The sequence below is a fragment of the Chrysochloris asiatica genome, unplaced genomic scaffold, assembly GCF_000296735.1.
Source record: "Chrysochloris asiatica unplaced genomic scaffold, ChrAsi1.0 scaffold00423, whole genome shotgun sequence".
Lineage (NCBI taxonomy): Eukaryota > Metazoa > Chordata > Mammalia > Afrosoricida > Chrysochloridae > Chrysochloris > Chrysochloris asiatica.
In genome coordinates, this window is record NW_006408941.1 from 397,938 (window position 1) to 420,379 (window position 22,442).

General features: G+C 39.9%; 1 protein-coding gene across 2 annotated transcripts in view; it reads left to right on the top strand.

Moving 5' to 3' along the window:
- Nucleotides 1-12,633, top strand: part of EDEM2 (ER degradation enhancer, mannosidase alpha-like 2) — a 42,113-nt gene extending 29,480 nt beyond the window's left edge. The window contains exons 8-10 of one of the 2 annotated variants that reach the window (XM_006876870.1): nucleotides 5,322-5,466; nucleotides 9,395-9,516; nucleotides 12,063-12,633. In XM_006876870.1, the coding sequence (XP_006876932.1) occupies nucleotides 5,322-5,466; nucleotides 9,395-9,516; nucleotides 12,063-12,560 (765 nt within the window). In that variant the 3' untranslated portion in view covers nucleotides 12,561-12,633. The remainder of the gene's footprint in view (nucleotides 1-5,321; nucleotides 5,467-9,394; nucleotides 9,517-12,062) is intronic. The other variant, XM_006876869.1, reaches the window with a different exon arrangement.
- Nucleotides 12,634-22,442: the final 9,809 nt, after the last annotated feature.

Here is a 22,442-nt window from a genome sequence, read left to right on the forward strand (position 1 = left end):
TAGGTGGAATCCTGAACAGCATCCAGAATCTTTTGAGGGGAAATTTCCACTTGAAAGGACAAGCAAACCAGCCTGGAGTGGACAGAAGAACAGAAGATACTTCTTGAAAGAAAGACTGACAGGAAAAATACAAAACAATATAGGCAGGCTGACTGATTACTACAAGAACAAACAAATGACTCACCCAGGAGACATCAAGGCAAGTGGTCGGGTCCCCCTCAGCCAAATCCCTTTCTAAGACTAAGGCTTAATGGGAATGCATGCTCTGATTGGTGACCACGTTTGTCACCGATGGGAGGAAGTGAGGGAAAAACAGCAATGAAGCTGCGAGCTAAGCCCTACAATGCCCAATAAACTCTTGTGAAACCGAATGGAGACCTGGTTGATCAGCAGTGTAGCAAGTCCAGGGGACTGACTCTTGGACCCAGAGTCAGCGACATAGCCACAGAGGACTAGAGTGGAGAGTGAAGCATCCAGCTGATAAGAAGAGAGGGCATATGCATAAGAATGCCCACACCTGCAGATAATACCCACTTGATCTGGTTTCAATGGCTGGATGATCAGAGCTTAACTAGAAGAAGAAAGAAGATGGAAAAAAGAATAATCTGATACAATTTGATGAACTTGACATATACCTATGGAAGCAGTAGCTCAAAAGTGAACAAATCTCACAGCAAGGATCATTCCCACCTACCCAGAATGGGGGAGGGGGGACATTGGCTACCCTGAATGGGGGCTACAGAGGCAAGAAGTGACTGGCTTACAAGCTTTCAAGAGGGAACCTAGATCCAGAGGGCGTGGAGCAAGATAGAATCTCCACAGAGTAGTATCCATTCTGCCTAGTCAGGGCTAATGAAAGGAGATGCAGATAGGTCTCTTGCGATACAATAGCAAATAATTGTTATCAGGACTGTTTGTAAGGGCTGGAAATGTTAAGGTAGATGTTTTGGGGCAAAGGGAGGGAGTGATTAACCTGGCAGTCTAGGAGCAGAGGTCCCTGGGACCATCAAAGGAGAAGAGCGGAGAATGGAACCCTACCCAGAGACTCAGTGATGCCAGGAATGGAGACAGAGACGATAATGTGGGGAAATGGAGCAGCTGGGAACTTTGGACCTGGAGAGGGAGAGGGGCTGTATGTGGATGACTGTGAGCAGGCTTGTGGGGTATACCCTTTTAATGATTGATGATGCATGGAAGGGATTGTAACCATGGTAAGGAAACGATATACAATGGGATCAATGTGAAGCTAATGTCCTCTCATGTGAACTATCACATAATTCATAATAAAGCATTAAAAAAAAAAAGAAGAAGAAGTATGTCATGTTCCTATCTGTGTAAAGAAAAAGGGGAATGTAGTTAAGTGTCTTATTTTTACAGATGAGACATAGACTCAGAAAGAACTTGATTTTATCAAATATTGTTCCAGTTCTGTTAAAATCTTTAAATTTTACATGGAGCCCCTTGCACATATTTTTATCTTAATGAGTATAAAAATTTGTACACCATTCTTTTGTTTTTCTTAGATGCCTACTTTCTTAATCTCTATATACCCCACAGAATTTTATCCCTATTAATGTATTTGTGCTGGAAAGTCTTTTATTGATCAACCTATTATATAACTCTACAACAACATTTGTGTGTAAATTTCTGTGACCATCGGACTCTGGATATTAAATTGATTTTCTTCTGTGTTTGGTTGCAACTGCAACATACCTACCTTCCAGTTTGAGGCAAATAGTTATACAATCTAAAAGTACTTTATTAGTAATTCATTTCTTAGTGAGATTTTCGGGACTTTGGCTTTTTTATAAGTTTATGCATTTGTTTGTGACTCTTATTACTACTATGAGACATGATCAAACTTCAGTTTTATGCTTGCATTTCATTTTGATAGATAAAAGCTCCAAGGGGTTGTATTCACATAAAGAAAGAGCTGATTGTACTGATTACAGCTTGGTAAAAATTTGGCCTTAAATGTTATAGAAGAAGACAGATATGCATGGCTGATACAGTCCCATTAAGAAGATGTACATCTTTTATTCCTATATATTTTAAACAATATTTATATAACTCTAAATGGAATACTTAATGGAAAGTTAGAGATCAAAACTGTTATATCTGTGTGATGGGGTGAAAGGTGACTTTTTTATGCCCGATTTCCAAAATTTCCTAAAATGAAAAAGAGGAAGTTTAATATAATGAAAATTTCCCATTATAGATTGTGTCAGATTTGTGCACTTTACCTGGTTTGAGAAATATATTTCTCTATCAGGTTTTAATAACACTGTAAGTGGCAGGCACTCTGTCTGAAACATTTGTTGTTATTGAGTTCCGACTCAGAGAGACCCTGTAAAGGGTTTCCGAGGAGTGCCCAGTGAGTTTGAACTGCCAACCTTGCGGTTCACACCAAACTTATGTTCCAGTGCATTTTCCAGATAAGGGTAATAAATAGAAAGAATATGTATAAGGCAGGCACTTTACAGAAAGTTGTTATAACAGATGAGGAAAAGAGGCTTCCAAGCCCAGTCAGAACCATGTCTGTGGAAGAATTCCAACTTGTCACAACTCTGTAGGACAGGCTAGAACTACACCATAGGGTTTCCAAGGCTGTAAGTCTTTACGGAAACAGACTGCCACATCTTTCTTCTGAGTGGGGACAGGGGGAGCGCAGCTGGTGAGTTTGCCACCAGGGTTCTTCACAAGGTGGCTTCTTGTTGTTGTTGTGTGCCGTGGAGTCAGTTCCGACTCACAGCGACCCTGTACAAGGTTTCCGAGGCTGTAAATCTTTACAGAAGCAGAAAGCCTCATCTTTCTCCTGCAGAAAAGCTGGTAGTTTCAAACTGCTGACCTTGTGGTTCTCAGCCCGATTCGTAACCACTACACTACCAGAGCTCCTTGTTGTTAGGTGCCATCAAATCAGTTTGACCCTCTGAACAACAGAACAAAACACTGCCCGTTCCTGAGCCATCCTCACAATCATTTTACCACTTGACCCGTTGCTGCTGCCACTATTTATCATGATGTTAGTTTTTGGTCCAGTGGTGAGCATTTTTGTTTTCTTTACATTGAAGTGCACCCTATACTGAAGGCTGTGGCCTTTGATTTTCATCAGTAAGTCTTTTAAGTCTTTTTTACTTTCAGCAAGCAAGGTTGTATCATCTGTATATCACAGGTTGTTAATGAGTCTTCCTCTAATCTCGATGCCATGTTTTTCTTCATATAACCCAGCTTCTCAGTTTATTTGCTCAGTATATAGATTGAATAAGTGTGGTGAAAGAATACAACCATGGAGCACACCTTTCTTGATTTTAAACTAAGGAATCTTGGTAGCGTAGTGGATTACAAACTGGGCTGCCAACTACAACATCATAGTTTGAATCTAACAGTTGCTCTGTGGGTAAAAGATGAGACTTTCTGCATCCATAAAGATTTATAGTCTCAGAAACCCTATACAGGGTCATTATGAGTTAGAACTGACTTGTTGGCACACAACCAACACCACCAATTTTAAACCAAAGAGGTTTCTAAATGTTAAATTTCTTCATTTACTCAATAAATATTTGAACACTTACTGCATGCCAGGCCCTGCCCTCACAAAGTTTATATTCTAGAAAAGAAGACATAAAGAAAAGAAGCTAAACAAACATAATGATTAATAAGTTGCAACAAACAACACACAAGATGGAGACAGAGTATTGGGGACAACTTTAGACAGAATGTTTGAGGAAGGCCTCTCAGAAGAGGTGGTATTTACACTGATACTTGAAGGGTGAAGAATTGGGACTGGGGGGAAAGAAGAAAGGTGTAAAGACCTTGGGGCAGTAAAGAGTTGGTGTTTAACAGGAACAAACAAAAGCATGTGACCACAGCCATGGAAAGAGAAAGATCAGTGGATGGAAAGTCAGCCTTGACCAGGTTATCCAGGGCCTTGAGGTCCATGGTGAGGTTTCTTGATTTTTTTTTCCCCTGAGTTCATGGGGAGCCAGTGAAACTTCTGGTGTATGTAATATGTTTACTTAATCTGGCTGCCTTGGGAGAATTGGCTGGAGATGGACAAGGATAGTAGTGAGACCAGCAGAAGCCTTTTGAGATCATACTGGTGTGAGATGCTGGAGACCAGATGGTGGCCCTGCAGATAAAGAGAGTTGATGTTTTGGAGATGGAATGTCAGGAGTGGGTTGGAGAGAAGGGAGAAGTCAAAGATGACCACCAGGATTCTGGATAGATGGTGGTACCATTCACTAAGAAGGGAGAGAGGCAAAAAAAGAGTAGAGTGTCAACTTTGTGGAAAAGTGAAGGAACCAAGAATTTTGTTTTGGAAATCTCTATCCTTAAGACACCAGTGGAGATGCCAATAAGGTCAGCTGTTTCCCTGAGAGCTTATATTAAAAATAATCTCTGCTTGGCAACAGATAAAATTACAAATGTACATATGAGTATATCCTCTGATCAGCAAACCAAATTCTGGAAGTGTATCTTAGAAACATATTTTTCATTTGTTAGAAATGTCACATATACAGTGTTATTTATTGCAATGTTGATTTTGTGATAGCAAATAGCAAAAAGACTGGAACCAAGCCAAACAACTACTATAGTCCAAGCAATGGAATAATTACAAAGTAATGTATGAGGAGTTCTCTGTGTTCATAGTGAAAAAAAACAAATCTCAAGATCCTGTATATTGTTAGATGAATAAGGGAAAATGTAGAACAGTATATTTAATAGGCTATTTTTGATATGGGAAAAATAATATATATTCATATTTGCATATTTTTGCATAGACTCTGGAAGATTAAACTAATAAAAATGATTATCTGTAGGATAAGCAGTGGATCACAAGGTCAGCTTAAACCACAAGGTCAGCAGTTCACTCACCAGCTGCTCCTCAGAAACTCTATACAGGGTCACTCTGAGTCTAAACCGACTAGATGGCACTTAACAATAAATTAAAGTATGAGGTGGGAGTGGAGCTTAATACAGTCCACTTTTATCCTGTTTTTAAAATTATGAACCACATGACTGTTCAAAAACTGTTAGTGGCTAACATTGGCTAAACACCTACTGTCAGCGAAGTACTTTATATATAATCTAATCCTCAAAGCATTGATAGGCATTATAGTTTGCAGCTTATAGATGAGGAAATTGAGACTCAGAAAAAGTTAAATGTCTCACTCAGGGTCGCAACAGTGAATAAACAGCCCACTCAGTGTTTGATCACATGCCTCTTTGGCTCCAAAGTCCTTCCTTTCTCGTTTGCTTTAGGTTGTATGTGAGGTTTTTTGTGTGACAGCTGCCTGCCTGACAATCACTTCTCCCCCCAGAGTCTCATTGGGGACATTGACAATGCTATGAGGACCTTCCTCAACTACTACACTGTATGGAAGCAGTTTGGGGGGCTCCCGGAATTCTACAACATTCCTCAGGGATACACAGTGGAGAAGCGAGAGGGCTACCCTCTTCGGCCAGGTGAGCAGCATCTCAGTGTTTCGTCACCCACCTGCAGACTCTGGTTCTGTAAACCCCTCACACCTCTAGAGTGCTCCATGCTTCACAAGTGTTCACAAGTCTATTTTAATTTTTCCATCAGATGTTTCCATTGGTTCTGCTAGGAAGTATTTATTCCTATATTGTCACATAAGAAAACTGAGGCATGGTGGGTTGAAATGGCTTTCCCAAGGCTGCTGAGTATTGTAGGTAGGACTGGGACCCAAGTCTTTTAATTAAATCACGTGCCCTTCTAGATTGAAGAAGTGAGTGGGAAGGAAAAGACCCATGTTGACTTGTTTGCACCCTGGCCATTGAGATTTTAGAAGTTAACCGACTCGATGGTACTTAGCAACAACAAAGCAAATTTCATAAACACAGTCTTCAAAGGGTCAAAGTATACTTCTACAGTGTGTAATATTCCAACTTTGGAGCAGGACTTAAGGAATCATGTAGTCTTATCTACCTCCCTGTTATGCAGCCCAGAAACCAAGACTTACAGAGGAAGAGTGTCGGGGACCTGCCTCAACAGGGAAGTTTGGTTCACGAAGTAGGGAGATCTGGTGGCAAAAGAGAGAAAGAATATACACAAAGACGCAAAGAGAGAAAAAAAGAAACACTCAGAGACCAGAGTGAATGCAAAACTGGCAGGCAGACCCTGCATTGCAGGCAGCATGGCACTGCAGGCAGTAATGCATGCAGCATTCAATCTGCATTCATCTTTTATTTTTTCAGAGAGGGATTTTGCACACAGGAAGAAGGTGATTATTCAGATAAGACAGGGTACAGAAATGAAATGTGATTAATCGTTCAAAACACAATAATTTACAGGAACAAATTCTCAAATATACATCGCAAATTGTCTTAATAATCTGACATTCTTAATTTTCCAAAAAGTCAAGCAAACTGTTATAAATTACTTTTTAGGCTTAAATGACATAAGGCAGCAACCTGAGGTTTCTCAAGGCTACTTAACATGCCTTTAGCACTTAATCTCTAATGGGTAAAGATGAAAAGGATTTAAAAGGTCTGAAGGGAGTCAAGCTGTTTCAGCTACCTGGCTTAAGCTTTCAGGAGGAAGGAGAACATCTAGGTTAATCGGTTTACACCTGGGGACAGTTTGAGGGGGATACAACTATTATTCTTTAAACAATACTCCTGGAATTTACCAATCTACCTTGAGTGAATTCCCTGGGCAGTTTCTCTCTCGAGCCTCCCAGCGTAATCCCAGAAAACCTGCTTTTGGAACTTTTACTGCCTCGGCTTTAGAAGGGGTTTTGGTTTTAATATTTTACATGGATATCAAGAGCTCATGTATTAAGTTAATATCAAACATAACTGAATAACTTGATAAAGAACAGTTTTGACATGCTTGCCAGGTGGCCAGAGCTTGTCCCTCAGAGAGATTTGTTCCCAGGACCCTATGCATTGCCAACACAGTGGAGAAATTAAGAGAGGCACATAAGAAACCATTTTCTCAGAAGCTACAATTACTGAAGTTAGAAGCATGGAATGAATAAATAATAAGACCAAAGAAAACTATACAGAGGTAGCCCACCAGTGAGTATGAAAAAACCAATGAACCCGGGACATCAGGAGGTCACTTCCTTTGGCCCTCAGGGTCCCTGGCTCGCAATCCTGAGAGGGGCCTTCGTGTTGGATTTTTGTCCATGACACAGGGCCTCAGCATCTCAAAGCTTGTGGTCACCAACAGGAGAGGGTGTCACATTAGATACTGTCTCAAGTTCCTTTCCAGCTCAAATGTCAACTGATTCACCTCAGGAATGTTAAAAATCGTAAGAAGAGAAAGGCATGAGGGACAGAGGAAGGAAGCTTAATCAGCGCACACAGTCATCCCCCACCCAAACTTGGTGATGTTACCATTGTCTTAGACTCTAACACCTCCAGAATTGCCTTTTAGCTGTGGAACAGCCTTCCTACTGACTTCTTCCTCTGTCCCCATTTCCTTCCTCCTTTAACCCAAGGAACGATTGTCAGAGTCTTGGAGGGGGAACAAAAGAGAGAGAGTAAGATGTTTTACTCCTTAGAGGCTGCTGTTCTTGGTGTTTTTCCTTTGCACTGGTTCTCATGGCATATTTTTAAAAGAAAATTCTCAGAAGGCGTCATATCCAGTGTTGTGATTACATTGGAACTAAATGGAACACTTAGACTTGTGTGAGTTGGCGGTTAGCAGGAACTTGAGGAGTCTTTTAGTTGAAACTCTTCTCTCATAATCCTGTCAGGAGACTATCCAGTCTGCTCAGTTACCACCAATGACAGGGAGCTCACTGTTTTATAGAGGCAACCTGTTCCATTTGCAGGACAGACTGACAGGAAAACATCAGTGGAAAGTAAGGAACCACTGCCAGAATCCAGGAATGCCTTAGCTCAGTTGCCCTTCCTACCCTAACACAATAGTGCATGGGAAATAAGGTTCTATTGTGTAATAGCTTGTCCAGTGCCATATATGATTCTGATCAGCAGTGTTGGAGCACAGGAGCCTAAAGACTAAATCTAAAACTTGGGTTGTCACCATCCTCTAGAAAGTTGACCAGATATACTGCAAATTAAAGCATACTTAGGCTCCTGTGAGGAAGAGAAATCAAGATGGCTGCTCTTGGAGTCACTGAAGCAGACAGGAAGACTTCCCATAAGAACTGTATCTTTTCTGCTTTTGAACACACAATGTCCCCACTTACCAGCAAACATGCACTAATCTGTGTCTTTGAATATGAGAAATCAGATTAGCAACAATCTGTGGGTTTGAGGAGTCAGGCAAAAACCTTTTCCTTCAAAGTAATAAGTAGAGTTTGCGGTCATAAATCAAAAGGGACGAAAGTATTGATCAAGCCCAAGAGGAAACAGGAGAGATGATATTAGGAAGGGTGAGGAATGAAGGAGTAGGAAATTATATGAGCTGAAGCTTCCATCCACTTGGGCCACCCTAGAAGTTAAATCTTCTTTTTCCGTAACAGCTATTCAGTTACTTGAAGGCAGAAAACACATTTTCCTGAGATTTATTTTTTCTAGGATACATAGTGTCATCTGAACTGACTCTTTTTAGCTCATATTCATCCTACGATAGGGCCCATATCTGAACATCATATTCTAGTTGTGGAGAATAGGCCAAGACTGTACCTTGTTCTAAGCACTGTGCATTGATAACTGCATCTGTTAGATTGAAGGTTGACTCTCAAATAGTTTAGCCTTCATCTTTTTGCATCTCAGAAAGGACTTTACTCATTAGTTGCTCGTACCCCTTTCAAGTTTTAGGATTAGGTTAGTCCGGTGGTGGTGGCGGTGATTGTGTGCCACCAAGTTGGTTCCAACTCATAGCAACTCTGTGTAAGGTTTCTAATGCTGTAAAATCTTTATGAGAGCAGTAAGCTTCATCCTTATCTTGCAGAGCAACTGGTAAATTTGAATTGCTGACCTTGTGGTTAGCAGCCCAGCTTGCAATCCTATTACACTACCGGGGTTCCTTAGGCTAGTCTGTGAGTGATGAAGAAAAATACAATAGCAGCTTAATTAAAATAGAAATTCATTTCTCTCTCATGTTTTGGACTTATGTGGCTCTCCGTAGTATCAGGGAGCTTCAGTCTTATTTGCTAGACCATCTCTGGCTTATGGGTCCTGAAGAGCCCAAGTTGGCCACATAGTCTAGCTCCTACCGCCCTTCTCTCTCTTGGGATGAAAGTCTATTGTCAGCCTTGATGCTAGAATTCACTAAGCTTTAGGCTTTGGATGTATTGGTTCTGAAAACTCAGCATTAGGTAAGTTGTCTCTTATACCTCCTAATTGAGGTCCTGTTGACAAACTATGGTGGGGAGGAGTTATTTACTGCCTAGAGTGGGTTTTCAGCCATTCTTGCCCTCAGCCAATGATTGAAGGTCTGCTTTGGACTTTGCAGAACTCATTGAGAGCGCCATGTACCTCTACCGTGCCACAGGGGATCCCACGCTCTTAGAACTTGGAAGAGATGCTGTGGAATCCATCGAAAAAATCAGCAAGGTGGAGTGTGGATTTGCAACAGTAAGTGTTTCCAGGGCTTCTTTAAGGGTGGAACCATTTAGAGTCCCAGAATATCAGCCTTGGAAGGGCCTTAGAGAGGTCAGAACACAGATGGGGAAACCAAGAAGCTGAGGTGAAGCTAGGATTAGTTCTCCGGGGTCTCCACTTCATGCCTTTGGCATTCCACCTGTTGCAGTTATCTGTCCAAATAGACTAGTTTGCAAAGGTGTGCTTTGTGAAAGGGCCTACAAAATGGGTTTTAAGAAGGGAAATCTAGAGTCCCACAGCTCACTGTTTAAACCAGGGATCTCTTAATAGAATAGTCCAACTAATCTCACACATATTTATTGAATGTCTTTCACATGCCAGGCACTGAGGGTTATTAAAAAAAACACACACACACACCAAAAAACCCACAAACACCACTGCTGTTGAATCAATTCCAACTCCTAACAACTCTATAGAAGATAGTAGAACTACTCCATAGGAAAGATGAAGCAGACCGCCTCATCTTTCTAATATGGAGCAGCTGGTGGGTTCAAACCGCTGACCTTTCAGTTCAGTTACAACAGTGAAGAGAAACCAAGTCCTTGCTCCCATTCAGCTTATATTTAGTAAGAAAAAGACAGTGAGCATGTATGTGGGAGACAGAAAAAAATCGTTGTGACTGGAGTAAAGTGACCAAAGAGCAAAGTAAGAGGAGATGAAGTGTGAGAGGTGGACAGGGATCAGATCATGTTGGGCTTCATATAAACCGTGGTGAAGAGTTTGGAAGTTTGTTCTGCTTAGAATCAGAAGCAGAGCTCTGTAGGACTTAAAGCTGAGGAGTGACATGTTCTGATTTGTATTTTAGGAAGATCACTCTGACTGGTTGTAAAAGTAAAGGAGAGGAGCCATCTCACATCCTTATAGGGCCCAAGCAGGCAGATATAAATAAGCAATTATTCCAGACATGTAAAAACCAGATTTGGAAGAAAATAGTCTAGAAGAAAATTCATCCAAAAGCCTACAGAGGTTGTATTTTTTTTCAAGATTTTGTAATGCAGTTATATTCTATAAGTAAAACATGGGAGCATGATTTTAAAGTAAGGAATATATTGTTGTTGTTGTTAAGTGCTGTTGAGTCGATTCAGACCCATAGCGACCCTGTATAAACGTTGTTATTGTTAAGTGCCATCAAGTCGGTTCCGACCCATAGCGACCCTATATAGAGTTTCCAAGGAGCAGCTGGTGAGCTTGAACCACTGACCTTGCAGTTCAAATGGCTTTACAGTCTGGTGCATTAACCCACAGTGCCACACCAGGACTCCAATAAATAGAGAGAGGTAAAATAAAGCAGTATTATATTTTGGTTTCTAATATGTTGTATTCTTTGAAAAGGCAAGCATATAAATCCATTGGGGCCTTCTTAGGAATGCTAGATTTATTTCCATGAAGTTGAAACTCCTTGGAGGTCTTCCAAGGTGAATAGTGGAACAGACCTCTGACTTCCTTGGATTTTTTTCCAACAGTGTAAGAAAATAATAATTCTTGGTACATCAAGTCCATATTTGATTCACATTTTTGGAGTAAGATAAATGCCCACTGAGAAATTGTTTTGTTTAAGGAAATGAATTACTAATTCTTAGACGCTAAAGTGAATATAGTGAGTCATTTAACTCATCTACGCTTGTAAGCTCAGTAGGGTTTTTTTAAAAAATAAGACTCCTTACTTGATATTTAAAGGAGTCCTGAGGCTCTGTGGGTTAGACATTGGACTTCTAACCACAAAGTCAGTGGTTCAAACCCACCAAACGCCCCATGGGATAAAGATAACGCTTTATGCTCCCCTAAAGATATATAGTCTCAGAAACCCTACATAGGATCATTATGAGTCAGAAATTTCTTGATGCAATGGGTCTGAGTTTGGTTTACTTGGTATTTGCAATAGCAAAAACGTGGTAACAACTTTAATGCCTATCAAGGAGAATTAGCTGAGTACTCTCATTCCACAGGATATTATACTGTCATTAAAAAGAATAATTAGATCTCTGTTTATAGTCACAAAAGAGTAGGATAAGGGGGATAAGAGATTGGCAGTGCTATGTCGGGCGATCCAGGCAACATTGGAGCTGAAAGAACGACCATGCAAAGGACCTGAGATGATTATGCTTGCTTACCTCAAGGAGTAGCTAGGCCACGTGGCTGGAGCTACAGAATAAAAGAGAACGTGATAAACTAAGGTCAGAGAGGGAGCAGGGACTAGATCTCACAGAACCTATTAGTTCTAGATAAGGACTTTGGTTTTTAGTCTGTCTGAAATGGGGTGTCAATGGAGAATATTAAGTAGAGGAGTAGTAGGTAAGATTTATGATACAAATATACTACAGAATAAGGGTAGAAGCAAGTCTACCTGGAAGCTGTTGTGATAATCCAGATGCGAAATGATGGTGGCTTGAACAAGGGTGAGATGCTGATAAGTTTGCCCAGAGGCCTTCAGTTCTTACTAGCAGAGTTCTGAGTCATAATGGATCACATAACTCTTTCTACTACACTGTTCTGACTTGCTTCCCTCTCTCACATGGTAGATCAAAGATCTTCGAGACCATAAGCTTGACAACCGCATGGAGTCTTTCTTTCTGGCTGAGACTGTGAAATACCTTTACCTTCTCTTTGACCCGGATAACTTCATCCACAACAATGGCTCCACCTTTGATGCTGTGATAACCCCCTATGGGGAGTGCATCCTAGGGGCTGGGGGGTACATCTTCAACACAGAAGCACACCCCATTGACCCTGCTGCCCTACACTGTTGCCGAAGGCTGAAGGAAGAGCAGTGGGAAGTAGAAGACTTGATGAGGGAGTTCTACTCTCTCAAAAGGAACAGATCAAGATTTCAGAAGAAGTCTGTGAGTTCGGGGCCATGGGAACCCCCAGCAGGGCCAGGAGCATTCTCATCTCCTGAAAACCAGGCAAAGTCAAGGGAGAAACCTGTCAAGCAGAAAATCCCACTCCTGAGCTGTCCTAGTCAGCCCTTTACCTCTAAGTTGGCATTACTGGGACAGGTTTTCCTAGACTCTACATAATCACTGGATGGTTTTTCATTTTTAAAACTAAACTATAACAATAAAATAAATCTGCTTTTGTCCATCTTGTCTTTCTGTTTTACATATTGGACTAGCTCATGAGATTTCATTCAAAGAAAGGGTCTGTCACTAAAACAGATATGAATCTAACCTTTTATCCCTCAAGCACTTGGAGAAACAGCCAACCCCAGAGTTAGCTGGCCCCAAAGACACCCGCATGGACCGATCATTGAATCTCCCTTCAAGATCCCCTTTTCTGTCAACTTTGGCAGGAGGGAAGCATGTTGTCATAAATGTATTTCTTTATTAGTTCTTGTGCTTCTGCCATTCAATCTGTTTATCTATCCATCTGTCCTTCAGTGCCACAAAGATTTATTAAGTACCTTTGTGTGCCAGCCACGATGCAGAGATATAGTGAAAAAGACACTCTTTTATTCTCATCGATATTAAATTCTAGTAGTGATAAATAGACCAATAAACATATAAAATAACATTGTGATATGTGCTGTAAAGAAAATAGGGAGCTGTTCTAGAAAACAATTGGGAGAAGTAGTCTGCCTTAGGATAGTCAGGAAAGGCCTCTCTGAGGAAATGAGTCTTTAGACTTGTACTTCTAGAGAAGTTAAAATTATCGTTAAGTGCCATTGAATCAATTCCAATTTATTGCAACCCTGTTTAAAGTGTTGAAGAGCAGAGATGTCAGCTTGAGGACTAAGGTGCGCCTGACCCAAGCCATGGTATTTTCAGTAACCTCATATGGATGTGAAAGCTGGACAGTGAATAAGGAAGACCATAGAAGAATTGATGCCTTGGAGTTGTGGTGTTAGAGGAGAATACTAAAAGTGCCATGGACTGCCAAAAGAACCAATAGATCTGTTTTGGAAGAGGTATGCAGCCAGAGTGCTCCCTGGAGGCCAGGATGGCTAAGCTTCGTCTCTCATACTTTGGACATATTGTCAGGAGAGAACAGTCGCTGGAGAAGGATGTCATGCTGGGTAAGATGGAGGGTAAGAGAAAAAGAGGAAGACCCCCAAAGAGATGGATCAGCCAGTTGGCATCATTGATGGAGTCAAGTGTGGCAGCGGTGGTGGGGTTGGCCCAGGATTGGACATTGTTTCGTTCTGCTGTGCATGGGGTCGCTATGAGTCGGTTCCGACTTGATGGCACCTGACAACAACAACAACATAGGGTTTCCAAGGAGTGGCTGGTAGGTTTGAACCACCAACCTTGTGTTTACCAGCTTAGTACTTATCCTACAGCACCACACCAGGACTCCAGGTATATACCTACCCTAAAATTATATACCTAAATAGAATTGCTGAGTCACATAGTTGTTGTTGTTAAGTGCCACTGAATTGATTTTGACTCAGTGACCCTGTACAGGGTTTCCAAGGAACGGCTGGTTGGCTTGAACCACCGACCTTACAGTTCAAACTGACCTTGCAGTCCAGCATATTGCCCCACATTGTCACACCAGGACTCTGGTCATATGGTAGTTTTATTTTTAATTTTTTGAGGAATTGTCACACTGTTTTCCACAATGGCTGTACCATTTTACATTCCCAACAGTATTGGGATCCAATTTCCTCATATTTTTGCTAATACTTACTGTATTATATTTGTTTTTGTTTTTTTTATTGAGCATCCTAGAATGGTATCTCATTATGATTTTGATTTGCATCTCCCTAGTGACTTATGAGTCCTGGTGTGGCACTGTGGGTTAATGCGCTAGACTGCAAAGCCATTTCAACTGCAGCGTTGGTGGTTCAAGCTCACCAGCTGCTCCTTGGAAACCCTAAACAGGGTCACTATGGGTCAGAACTGACTTGATGACACTTAACAACAACAAGAAGAAGTGGCTTATGATGCTGAGCATTTTTTCAGGTGTCTGGTGGCCATTTGAAGGTTCTCTTTGGTGAAATGTTTTTTCAAGCCCTTTACCCATTTTATGACTGCGTGTTAGTCTTTTTATTGTTAAATTGTTGAAGTTTTGTATATATATTTTGTTTATTAGGTTTTTGTCAGATAAACAGTTTCTGAAGATATTCTCCAGGTCAGTAGCTTATATTTTCACTTTGTTGGTAAATTCTTTTGATGAACAAAATTTGAAAGTTTTTATGGATCCCATTTATTTATTTTGTCTCTTGTTGGTTGTGATTTTGTTGTTATAGTGTTTATTATATTGTTAGAAGCTAGGCCTGACTTAATTGCTCCTTTTTCTTCTAAGAATTTTATGGTTCTAATTTGTATATTTCATCTTTCTCCTCCCGTAAAGATTTACACCCTTGGAAACCCTGTACAGGGTCGCTATGGGTCGGAACCGACTTGACGGCACTTAACAACAACAACAACAATTTGTATATTTAGGTCGTTAATCCATTTTTAACTTGTTTTTGTGTATGTTGTGCAGCATGGATCCTATTTCATTTTTTTGCATGTGAAAATCTAATTTCCTAACACCATTTGTTGAAGAACCTCTTTTTTCCCCATCAGATTAACTTAACACCCTTGGCAAAAGTCAGTTGACCATAGATTTGTGGATATATTTCAGGATTCTTAAATCTATTTCATTGGTCTATGTGTCTATTGTTATAACAAGATCAGGCTGTTGTGAATACTGTAGCTGTATGCTGTTGTTAATTGCTGTCAAATTAGTTCTGACTCCATGACCCTGTATGGGGTTTCTGAAGAGCTGTTTATAGGTTTGAGCTGCCAACCTTGTAGTTCACAGTCCAGTGCTTTATCCTACAGTGCCACACCAGGAGTCCACTATATTTTAAAATCAGGAAGTAATGAGTCTCCTATTTTGTTCTTTTTCAATATTGTTATAATTATTCAAAGCCTCTTACCATTCCATATAAAGTTGAGGATTGGTTTTTCTATTTCTGTAAAGAAGACTGTTGAAATTTTGATGGGGATTGCATTGAATTTATAAATTACCTTGGATGGTATTGACATCTTAACAATATTAAATATTTCAATCCTTGAATTTGAAACATCTTTCCATTGAACTTAAGTCTTCTTTAATCTCTTTCAGCAGTGTTTTCTAGTTCTCACTGTTTAAGTCTTACATGTCCCTGGTCAGATTTATCCTTAGGTATTTTATTCTCTTGGATGCTATTGAAAATGAAATTATTTCCCTAATTGAAACCTTCTTTAGGGTTTTCATTAAGAAAGCATGTTAAGTTTTAGCAAATGCTTTTTATTAGAAAATTAATCAGCATAATGCAACACATCAATACAACAAAGAAAGAGAACCACATGGTCATCTTCTTTAGGGTTTTAGTCAAGAAAAGGCGTTGAATTTTATCCAATGAAAAGTATTTAATGCTTTTCATTTCCAAGATCCCACTGTCCTCTTTCTTCGTTCTAGTGATGTTGATTGATTTTTCTAATGTTAAATCATCCCTGTATTTCTGGACTAAGTCCCTCTTGATCATGGTGTATGACTCTTTTAATACACTGGATTCTGTTTGTTAGTAGATGTTTCTTGTTCTTTTAAAATACTGTGAATTCTTGGATCTAAACTAATTTGATGATTTTCAATCCAGTGAGATGATTATTTTCATTTAAGTTCAAATTGTCCCATTCCTGAACATTGAAAGCCTCTTCAAGTTAGTCCCTGAGTTCTATTAACACACCTCAGTTGTCTTTGATAGTTTCCCTGGTCTTCAGTATTCTAGGACCATCCATCATTTCCTGTTCTACAAACTGGCCATTTCTCTGAATAGCTGAGGAATTTTAGATAAGGTCTTGTCTGGCTTTATCTGTCAACCTCATGTTTGCCCATTGTTAAGTGCCATGAATCGGTTCTGACTCAGAGCAACCCTGTATAGGGTTTCCTAGGAGCAGCTGGCGCTTTTGAACTGCCGACCTTGCAGTTCAAACCTACCATGTGGTTCAGTGCATTACACTGTAGCCCCCACACCAGAATGCCTGCCCTTGGTGATTCCTAATGCTGACCATTTTCTGCAGTTCTAAAGCAGGCCACTGTGGCCACCCTGATAGACAGAGATGCCTTGCTTTTCTCCCTTTTATTACTTTGCTGCAGGGTCACCCAGACCTACTTTTAGTTCCTGTGACACAACTGAAAACTGTTAACAAGATGACTGAAAGCCGAGACATGACATACATGAAAATACATGTTGAAATCTTGTGTACCATAATAGTAACATCATTTGGAATACTTGGATAGGCTTGAGATGGAACAGTTTTCCAAGATGTTTCTAATAACTACCATTAGCTATGGCTGTTCATAGTGCCATGGTCCACCCCATTATTCAGGGATTCTTTGTAAGTGTGACCATTTCACTCCCACACTGAAGAAAACCACTGATCATCAGGCAATTCCCCAGAATCCAGGCCAGAGAGAGAAAGGAAAATCCTTTCATGGACCCCCTATTCTCTTCCTCAACTTAGAAAGTTGACTTTTTTCTGGGAATTTATTGCCATAAATTTGTTTCTAATGTTATATTGTTGTTGCCGTCGGGTACTGTTGAGTCAGTTCCGGCTCATAATGATCCTATGCACGACAGAACGAAATGCTGCCCAATCCCACACCATCCCCACAGTTGTACTTTCTGTTGACTCTCTATGTAGTTCTCTTTATTTCTAATCTTATTTATCCATGCTTTCTGTTTTTCTTGCCATATGCCAGAGATTTTCTTTTTCTTAGTCTTTTCATGAGGATAAATTGTTTCTTTTTTCTTTTACTGTGCTTTCGGTGAAAGCTGACACAGCAAATTAGGTTCTTCTTTAACAGTTTTTATAGAAATTGTTTGTAATATTGATTACAGTTTTTACAATGTCTCAGTTCTAGTTATTTATGTTCTGTTTGTTCGGTTTCCATTGATCTAGCTTCCCTACCCCTCCTTGCCTTCTTACCTTTATTTTTGAGTAACTGTGGATCATTTGATCTCATATATTTCATTGTTTAAAGGAGCACATCACTCACAGGTGTTGCTATCTGTTTTATAAGCCAATCTATGATTTGACTGAAAGTTGTGCTGAGGAATTTTTTTTCCATTATGACATTGCATCTGCCCTTTCTTTGATGATAACAAAAGAGAATTTTGTGGAAAGACTTTACCCCATCCACCCTTCAGCCTTGAGCTTGCCCCTTCAGACTTCTTTTTGTTCCTAAAACTCGAAAAACATTGGAAAGGAACATAATTTGAGTCCCTTAATGATGCTAAAGGAGCTCTGGTAGCGTAGTGGTTACGAATCGGGCTGCGAACCTTAAGGTCAGTGGTTCGAAACTACCAGCCGCTCCGTGGGAGAAAGATGAGGCTTTCTACTCCCGTAAGGATTTACACCCTCGGAAACCCTGTACAGGGTCGCTATGGGTCGGAACCGACTCGAAGGCACTTAACAACAACAATGATGGTAAAACAACTGTTTTGATGTGATATAAATAAAAGAGCACAGAATTCTGTGAATGGTGGTTGTTGTGAAGTGTCATTATTCCAACTCATATCGACCCTGTATATGATTTCCAAGAAGTGGCTGGTGGGTTTGAACTGTCAACCTTGCAGTTAACACTCAGCTGCTTATTCTACAGTGCCATTGTTAAGTGATCTTTGAGTTAGTTCTGACTCATAGTGACCCTGCATAGGGTTTCTAAGGAGTGGCTGGTGGGATATGATGGAGGATATGTCAAGAAACAATAGCTTCACATTTTGATATTTTTATTTAATAAAGGTTTCTCTAATTTTGTAGCAGTACTGTCTACTTTACATTTGTATATTTTATTTCCTTCCTTTACTTGCACTGAGTAATTCTCCTAATGTGCCCTCTACCCCAAGAGGTTGAATTGTGCTCTGTTCCAATAGTCCTGTGTGAACTACATTAATGGGCTCACTCGTCTTTTGGTTTCCCATTGAGTCAAGCAAATGGGGAGTATACTACAGGCAGGAGATTGGAGAGAGGAAATAGATTAAGGTCAAGCTATTTATTCTTTGCGGGAGAGAGATGAGGCTTTCTGCTCTCGTAAAGATTTACAGGCTCAGAAACCTCATAGAGGGTTGCTGTGAGTCGGAACCAACTCCACAGCACAAAACCGCCATCATCATTTATTCCCCTGGCTTGCTTCTTGTAAGATTTCAGTCTGGTTGTGTCCTTTAATTGGTCCTGACTACACAACTCTTTCCTAGTAATGCTAACCTCTTTATATCCGATGCAACTTCAAGCAAGGGATTGTAATGGCTTTGCTATTACTAGCCCCAGCTGACTATATTATTTCTACACATTGCCCACACTTTGGTAAATAGTGTCTTTATTAAACCCTCCTCTAATCTTAGTTTGAATGAGTCATCTGTTTCATGTAAGGTGCCTCGAAAAGTTAAACACATTACATTGTTTAGTTGTTGAAGTTCTATATAAATTCACTTTGTGTCTTTCCATCTTGTTGATAGTCTTTTTTTGTCACCTTCTACTTTACTGCACATGATGTCATTCTCCAGGGACTGGTTCCTCCTAATAATATGTCCAAAGTACATAAAAACAAAATCTCACCTTTAAGGAGCATTCTGGCTCTACTTCCTCCAATACAGATTGGTTCATTCTTCTGGCAGTTCATAACACATAAAATCTTCTGGCCAACACCACAATACAAAGCCATCAATTCTTCTTCAGTCTTCCTTAGCCATTGTCCAACTTTCCCAGGCACATGAAGCAACTGAAAATACCATGGCTTGGGTCAAGTGCACCTTAGTCTTCAAAGGAACATCTTTGCTTTTTAACACTTTAAAGATATCATTATAGTTTGATTTTGTTTGCTTTTCTAACTGCTGCATTTGATTGTAAATATGAAGTAAAATAAAATCCTTGACAACTTGAATCTTTCCACCATGTATCATGATGTTGCTTATTGGTCCAGTTGTAACGATTTTTGTGTTTTCTTTATTTGAGTTGTAATCCATACTTGAAGGCTGTGGTCTTTGATCTTCATCAATAAGTATTTTAAGTCCTCTTTCCTTCCAGCAAACAAGGTTGTATCATTTGCATACCACAGGTTGTTAATGAGTCTTCCTCCAATCCTGATGCGTGTTCTTCTTCCTATAGTTCAGCTTTTCAGATTATTTGCTCAGTATACACATTGAATAAGTATGGTGAAAGAATACAACCCTGATATACACCTTCCTTGATTTTAAACCATGCAACTACCACCTCTTAGTATATGTATAGGTTCTGCATGAGCACAATGAAATGTTCTGGAATTCCCATTCTTTCCAATGTAATTCATAATTTGATATGATCCACACAATCAAATGTCTTTGCACAGTCAATAAAGATAAATATCTTCCTGGTATTCTTTGTTTTCAACCAAGAGCCATCTGACAGCAACAATGATATCCCACCTTCCAAACCCTCTTGTGACTCCAACTTGAATTTCTGGCACTTCCCCCTAATCTCAACCAGTATTGCATCAATTCTTGAAATCCTCTTTTGGCCAATGCCTTCAGTGTAGCTGGGACTTTTTCCTTCAATACCATCAGTTCTTGATTATATGCTACCTCTGGAAATGGTTGAATGTTGACCAATTCTTTTTGGATACAGTGACTCTATTCCTTCCACCTCCTTTTGATGCTTCCTGCATCGTTTGATATTTTGCCCTTTGCTGCTGCTGTTGTTATTAAATGCCATCAAGTCTGCTCTGACTCATAGCAACCCGGCATAGGTCTCCAAGGAGTCGCTGGTGGGTTTGAACCGACAACCTTGTGGTAAGCAGTCCAGTGCTTATCCTGCACCAGGACTCCGTTTTGCCCATAGAATCCTTCAGCATTTCAACTAGAGGCTTGAATTTTTCCTTTCAGTTCTTTCAGGTTGAGAAATACATAGCACAGTCTTCCCAGGTTTTTGTATATTTCATTATACTTTGTCTTCTCAAGCTGCCTTTGAAATCTCCTATGTTGCTCTTTGACTTCATCATTTCTTCCTTTCACTTTAGTTACCCTACTTTCAAGGGCAAATTTCAGAGTCTCTTGTGACATCCATTTTGGTCTTTTCTTTCTTCCTGTCTTTTTAATGACTTTTTGCTTTCTTCATGCATGATGTCCTCAATGTCATCCCATAACTTATTTGGTCTTTGGTCATTAGTGTTCAGTGTATCAAATCTATTCCTGAGATAGTCTCTAAGTTCATGTGGGATATATTCAAGATTGTACTTTGACTCTTATAGACTTGTTTTAATTTTCTTTAACTTGAGCTTGTGTTTGAACAGTTAATGGTTTGTTTTACAGTTGATCCCTGTCCTTGTTCTAACTGGTGATACTTAACTTTTCTGTTGCCTCTTTCCACAGATGTAGTCTATTTGATTTCTTTGTATTCCAGCTTGTGAGATCACTGTGTATAATCTCCAATGTTGAGTAATGGTGTTTGCAATGAATCAGTCACTGGGCTTGAAAATTGTATCATGTGATCTCCAGTCTCATTTTTATCACCAAGACCACATTTTTCCAGGTATTAATCCTTTTATTTTTATTATCAACTTTTACATTCCAAACACCAGTAATTATCAATGTGTCATGATTGCATGTTTGATCAATTCCAGAATGCAGAAGTTGATAAACATCTTCAATTTCTTCATCTTTGGATTTGTATGTAAATTTGAAGAATAGTTGCATTAACTGATTTTCCTTATAGACATATGGACATTATTCCTATCACTGAAATGTTCTTTTTTTTCTTTTTTTTTTTAAAGGTTTTTATTGTGGATTGAGTGAAAGTTTACAGGGCATATCATCAGTTTTACATTCAACAAATCATATACCTTGTTTCATTACATTGCTTATAATCTCCTCCATGTACCCTCAGTTAACAGTAATTTTCTCAGTCCACTTTAGCTTTTTTAAAAAACATACAAACAAAAAAACCCACTCAGGCATATATAATAGTTTACATCTTCAAAGGGCACATTCTGCAAGTCTGCTCCTGGCCACCAGCTCTTAGTCCTTCTCTTCTTAGTCCATGAATCTAGAGTCCTCAGACACTCCCCTCTCCATGCCCCAATCTCTGGCACTGCTTCTCTGGATAATGTCCCACATTCAGCTTGTGTGTTCCTCTCTTGATGGTCCTAGGGTCCTCTGTTTCTGGACTGTAAGATTAACTACCCTTTTTTTGTTACGAAACTTCTACCTTTACATTGTGACAGTCGCGATTAGTCATGATAGCAGCTATTCACTATTGAATCCTACAAATCTTATCCCCATCTCTTTTCACCAGACCCATCTCGACAAGATGACAGCTATTCAGTGGGGACTCTTTCTTTTCCTCCATACTCTTAAGCTAAACTCCTTCTTTAAACCTTGTAAGCCAGTCACTTCGTGCCTTTATTGCCCCCTCATTTTAGGTAGCCAATATCTAAGTTGCCCATCCCTATTTACCCTGTGTACAGAGCGGATAGCATTGATACTTGATTTGAAGACTCTTTCCCTTTCTGTTGGTATTTAGAGTAACATTCCGCTCTGAGTATAGGTCAGGTTCATCATGAAGGTGTATCATCTGTCACTGTAGCTGTTCCAGTCTGCTTGTCCTTTCTAGTGGAAATGTCTCACCTCATAAGGTTCTGGATGGGACTCAGGATTCCACCTAAGGTCCTATACTCTGTAAAAGCTTTGCACGAGGCCTATGTCACTGGGCAAGTTGTAGAACCCCTTTGAGGTATTCCAATCAGTTATAGGCTGAAGGCAGGCTTATAAGTTTTCTCTAATCATGTTTCCAAACATTCCTTTCTATCCCACTCAAGTATCTGTTTTACAATAGTAGGCAAGGGAAACTAATATTCATAAGGCAGTCAAGGATTTTACTATTATTTACCCTTTTCAAGCTATACCTATATTCCTGTATCCCAGAGCCCCGTTGTTCCAAGGTTGAGTATGCATC